This window comes from Delphinus delphis, chromosome 11, assembly GCF_949987515.2.
Source record: "Delphinus delphis chromosome 11, mDelDel1.2, whole genome shotgun sequence".
NCBI lineage: Eukaryota > Metazoa > Chordata > Mammalia > Artiodactyla > Delphinidae > Delphinus > Delphinus delphis.
In genome coordinates this window covers 17,229,527-17,235,526 of record NC_082693.1, presented here as the reverse complement: position 1 = coordinate 17,235,526, position 6,000 = coordinate 17,229,527, and the positions used below count along the sequence as shown (strand labels likewise).

Here is a 6,000-nt window from a genome sequence, read left to right as displayed (position 1 = left end):
AGGAACATCTTCTCCTGTCATGTGGTTTGTTTTTTTTTGTGTCTCTTTATCAAGGGCTCTATGTGAATTTTTTTTTAAAGGAGATGTCCTGGCTGTATCACAAATGTTTTGAATCAGACTCTCATGTGGGTGTATGATTGTGGTTTCTTTTAAAAAAGTGTTTCACAGTTGATTCTGATGACCCACTTTTTTTTTTTTTTTGCTATTCAGAGTAAAAACTACAACTTCTAGCATTCACTATAATAAAGCTGCCATCACTAGCAAATGCTGTATTCAAATATTTGTTCTCATTCACTCTACTTCTTATCCTACTTGTGAGGGTGTGAAAGATCTCTGTGCACCAAACAGAAACACACAAAAAGCCATGCAATTGAGAGAGAGTTGGTAAATGATTTGGTGCAGACTCCATTTCTTCCAGAGCAGACAAACAAAATGAAGACACATCTTTTAAAGGGGCTTTGCTTTCTCAGGTTAATGTCAGCGTTTCTTAATCCATATCCATGGGCTTGAAAGAAACTTAACACATTCTGTAATATGTTGTCTGACAGTTGCAGCTTGGAAATTTTCTATTAGTTCTATTTCTTCAGCAGTATTTTAATGAGAGGTTGGAAGAAGATGTATCAAGTGCTGATAGTCAAATTAGAAATTAATAAGGTCTGGGAAATATATGACTTAACACATGAATGACAGATGTCACGATAGCATAAGCCCTCCATCATACTAGACTTTAGGCTTGAGTAACATTGTCCAAACTGGTTTTGGTTCTTGTTTTAAAAAGAAAGGTATTAAGCTTTTCTTCTTACTTAGACTATTAATTTCTCTCTTCCTTTTTCACCTCTACCTATCTTCTAGTCACCGGTTTTATTGCGTTACAATTACCTGAGCAAATACATTTTCTTCTATTACATATTAACCATACCTTTCACTTTAACTTTGTATGGATCACATATTCTAATCTTAACCACAAATGCATAGCCACACCTTAACAATGAGTACTCCCATTTTTTCCCATTTATAGTTTGTTTCATTGTCATAAATTCATAGGTGATTCATTGTTCCATCATTAGTATAGAATGTGAAAATTGTCAGTGAAGGGACCAGGAACTGCTCAGAAATAACATCCTACTCAATTAATACAATGTTAGTTGAAAACACAGCAGCAGAAGAATTTTTTTCTCCCCTTAAATATGTGTTTCACGGTCCACTGCGGCATCACTACTTAACGGTTCTAAGTTCGCTTCGTTCACGGATTTTCTTTCATTTTCTGATGTCTTGATATCTTTTCCTTGATATTTTTTCTTCATAACAGAAATTAATACAACATATAAAACAAGAGCTGGGAGTTTTAAGCCTGTAGTCAAGCCAAAGAAAGTATTTCTGTGAAAAGAGAAAAAAAGTCAGTTTTTACTTGGAAAACACTTTACAGTGTTGCTCTTCAGTATGCAGAAGGCCTTTAAAAAATGATGTTTGAAATCTTACATAAAAACATTGAAGTAGCAATTTCAGTGATTCTTTTGATTGGAGCATAAGAAGTTTGTGATTATTTTTAAAGGATGATTAACCCACAGAAACTAAGGATGGTTCACGATCTGCCCAAGTGCTTTCCGTAAAATAAGGTATATTTGGAATGTTTAACTTTCTCAGAGACAGATTAGTTCATGTGTAATGAGAACAGATTATAAAGGAAATGAACTGACTGTGAGATAATCAGATTGAATCCATTTATATTGAACCAGGAGCCAGTGTTTACCTTATAGGCTTGCTGTCTACGAAGCCCTGCCCTGTGGTCTACTGAAAATTTTTCACAAGGCCACATAAAATTACCTAGTACACATGGTCTAGTCCAAGGATTCTCGGCTTTGATTGAACATAAGAATCACCTAAGGAGATTTTAAAACTCCCATTCCCCAGGCCACACCCCCTGACCAATTAAATCAAAATTGAAATAAGTATTTCAAAATAGAAGTTAGCATTTTGGGGGAATTCCCTGGTGGTCCAGTGGTTAGGACTCCATGTTTTTACTGCTAAGGGTGCGGGTTCAATCCCTGGTTGGGGAACTAAGATCCTGCAAGCTGCATGGCACAGCCAAAAAAAAAAAAAAAAAAGGAAAAAAATAAATTAATATTTTTTAAAGCTCCTCAGGTGATTATAATGAGCAGGAAAGATTGATGACCACTGACCTGGTAGGTTGAGAAGCAGTCGCCTCATAACATTATTAACTAAATGTTGAGAAGCTTTATGCAAAAGATACTTTGAACAATAATTAGGTTTAACTGAATGGAATTAATTCTATAACTTTGTGTTGTTTATAAAGTTTATTAAATGGTAGCTATAATTCCTAATATTACACTGAAAATATCTCATTCTTTAGTAATTAACATAGTCAAAGGACAAAATCAATTAATGAAATATATTTATGACAACTTACCCATATAACGTGGAATTGTATATCCGACAAGACCCTTGCTTCCCATAGTTGTTGACAGACCACTTCATACAAGCTCTATCAATCAGAGCCCCAAAATATATAGGAGCTGGAATTCCTCCTGCAACATAAGATGAGAAGATGTCAACCCAAGGAACATATTTCAAAGGAAAAAGTGATATTCCACACGGATATATTTGGATTATGTAGAAATCAAAAATTTTGAAAAAAAAAATTTGGAGCACTTGTCCATTGATTTGGCCTAACTCTACTCAAGAATCAAGATTATGAGGAATCTCCAAAGCTCAAATCACATACAATAGCATAGACATCTTTTATCTACCCTCACCATGCCAACACATATAGGGAAGAAGGAAGATTATATGCCTGTACATTGTTCTTCTTATAATGCCAATTAACTTAAGCCTGGTTGGTAAAAAGGAGAATGTTGTCAGCAAAACATAGAAGTTATATTGGTTCATATGTAATTTTTCTTAGGCAAGGAAGGACAGCTAGAATAGCAGGAGTAGAGTTATAACTTCACAGGGAAAGGGAAAATCTCTCAGCTCAATTGCTGCAAAGGCAAGAGATTTTTCAACTCTATTTTTAAGTAAATTAAAAGGTGGGGGCTTCCCTGGTGGCACAGTGGTTGAGAATCTGCCTGCTAATGCAGGGGACACGGGTTCGAGCCCTGGTCTGGGAGGATCCAATATGCCACGGAGCAACTAGGCCCGTGAGCCGCAACTACTGAGCCTGCGCGTCTGGAGCCTGTGCTCCACAAGAAGAGAGGCCGCGATAGTGAGAGGCCCATGCACCGCGATGAAGAGTGGCCCCCGCTTGCCACAACTAGAGAAAGCCCTCACACAGAAACAAAGACCCAACACAGCAAAAATTAATTAATTAATTAAGAAACTTCTACCCCCAACATGTAAAAAAAAAATCTTAAAAAAAAAAAAAGGTGAATGCCAACACTAGGACTTCCTCCCCAGAGAAGCACAGGCCCAGCTTCACTGAGTGCTAGGCTCCTGGTAGGCTGTGCTTTTTTTTTTTTGGCCTGAGGGCTCCACTCCCACCTTCTTGGAGTCATGAAGCATTTTCTCTCTATTGATTGTGTTCTTTTTTTTTTTTTTTTTTGCGGTACGAGGGCCTCTGACTGTTGTGGCCTCTCCCATTGCGGAGCACAGGCTCTGGACCTGCAGGCTCAGTGGCCATGGCTCACGGGCCCAGCCGCCCTGCGGCACACGGGATCCTCCCGGACCGGGCACGAACCCGTGTCCCCTGCATCGGCAGGCGGACTCAACCACTGCGCCACCAGGGAAGCCCGATTGTATTCATTTTTAATACCTCCTGAAGCAGCCTGGGCTGTCCAAGGGCCTGTGGTGCTGAATTTTGCTTCTATTGATGTTCTGATCATAATGATGCCTAGGTCTCTTCAGTGGCCTGTACCTAACCCAGTTTTTATTTGTAGCTATGATTTTGCAGAATTTGAGGATTTTCAGGAACACACATGTTGTCTTATAGCAGAAGTGCCCATCTGCTTTTACTGCTATTTTAATAAACTCTGACATTGACTCCTAATTCTAAGCATTAGTAACTTGATCAGATTTTATAGATATGCTAATTTTCAAATTTTATATTGTTACATAAAAATGGTAGTGATTCATAGTTTACAGTTTTGCCAATTTCATTTACTTTTAATCAGTCTCAATTTTCTGAGAGTGAGAAATCTTAGAATGTCAAGGAACTGGTGTCTGAGACGAATATATCTGAGGAAAACTGTTACTGAGAAACTGGATTAGGAATTCACAGGTTTCTACAAATCTAAGCCATTCCTTTGAAAAATGAAAACTATGTGCCAACAATTTATTTTTCTTATATAAAAATAGCACTGGTTTGATCAAACTTAATGAATTAAATGTTTCAGGTAACAAACTTGGTCTTATATTATTGAAAATTTAAAACTTCAGATAACTTGTTTTCCAAATACCTGTTTCAGTTTAATATACCTTCCACAATTTACATTGTATTCAGACAGTTGTTTGTGACCGGACATTTGGTCCTCAGTATGTATTTCTCCCCTAGAAGAGTTAGATTCCATTGGGCCATATACTGGACATATCAAAATAGGATGCTCAAAATCAGAATAGCAAAATTCCTTTTTTTCTATTTTACGTCTCTAGAGGAACTTCTTCTATTCTCAATCTCATTTCAGCATATCAGAAGGAATACTAGCTCCCCAAATTCTCTTTCTATCTGCTAACTTCTATAGCTTAGATTCTAGGAGTGAGGCATCTCCATTGGATCTAGAGGAACTGCCAGGATTGGACAGAGAGCTACAAAAGACAAGGTAGAAACTTTAATGCACATAGCTAACTGAAAGAAGGCAGTCTGAAAAACTACTCACGGTATGATTCCAACTATATGATCCTCTTCCATAAAGTTTGCACTATTCCTGCCAGCTGGAAATAACTGTCCTCTTTAGAACTCTTAGCACTTTGTAGCTCACTCACAGCCCTTATCCTACAGTACCTCCATCTTCTCCTTCTCTCCCATACCTTTTATATTTTCTCCTTTTACCTTTGAGGATCTGTGATTTTCTCCCAAATATACTTGTTGGACACCTGCTCCATTGTAACTTGGCCATAGTTATGCTTCTTTCTTTTGCTTGCAAGAGTCCCAGGGATTGACGCCCTCCCATTTCCTTTTCTTTCAGCCATCGGTGGTTGCCTCCCGGCCATGATCAGTTGCCTACCCCAATTCCTAGAGCAATCATGTCCTTTTCCTACTTCCCAGGAATAAGCATATAATGTAAACAGGTCTTAAAAAGCAGTAGCACAGGGGTTAGGTTAGAAGTTGTTAAGCTACCAACAGGAAACTGTATGGTATAAATGGCAAATGGCAACAAAGGGAAAAGGATAATTTTCTAAATCTTGTACTAATCACCTCATCTGAATATTTAGAAATAGGCCTTTAGCCTCTAGATTCTATAGTATTACTATTTGACAGCAACAACAAAATACAACTTCCTGAGCTTTCTTTCATTCAGAGCACTCCCCATTCTAAGATGCTCAGTTCTAGAATTTTAGTTCCCATGAAACCAAGCAGAACCCTGTGGGCCCCTGCAAGTACAAAGTTCCCTCCATGTCCCCTGCCTCTTGTTTGTAGAAAAGATGAAGTCTCCCAGGCCTTCCTGAGTCACAAAAGAGCAAGCTCAGGCAGTTAATGATTAGGACAGCAGAGTCACAGAATCTTTCCAGTGTCTGATGTACATCCCTGAGTTGTGTTGCAGATACCATAACTGCCACCAAAGAGAAAAAGCTAACCGCCTAATGACCAGCCTGTAGCCATGCCATAAGCTGCTCCATCTATGGCTAGCACAATTCCAAGAACTGGCTTCAGATAATGGGATTAACATTATTGCTCATGATAATCTATATTTTGTGGGCATCAAAATAATTGTAGTTTACTCTGCCTGTATGTGTAGGTGGGCATCTAAAATTATCAGCAAAAAGATACTACAGATCCATGTCGACATCTTCCACTTTAAGAATACAATGCCCTTTGTCGGCATGAAA

General features: G+C 38.2%; 1 protein-coding gene across 2 annotated transcripts in view; it reads right to left on the bottom strand.

Annotated features, from left to right (window-relative positions):
- Positions 1–257: 257 nt before the first annotated feature.
- LOC132433535 (solute carrier organic anion transporter family member 1B3-like) overlaps positions 258–6,000 on the bottom strand; it is a 58,531-nt gene continuing 52,788 nt past the window's right edge. For both annotated transcript variants that reach the window (XM_060024399.1, XM_060024400.1), the window contains 2 exons: positions 2,429–2,546; positions 258–1,377 (listed from right to left, as the gene is read on the bottom strand). In XM_060024399.1, coding sequence (XP_059880382.1) covers positions 1,182–1,377; positions 2,429–2,546 — 314 coding nt within the window. In that variant the 3' untranslated portion in view covers positions 258–1,181. The remainder of the gene's footprint in view (positions 1,378–2,428; positions 2,547–6,000) is intronic.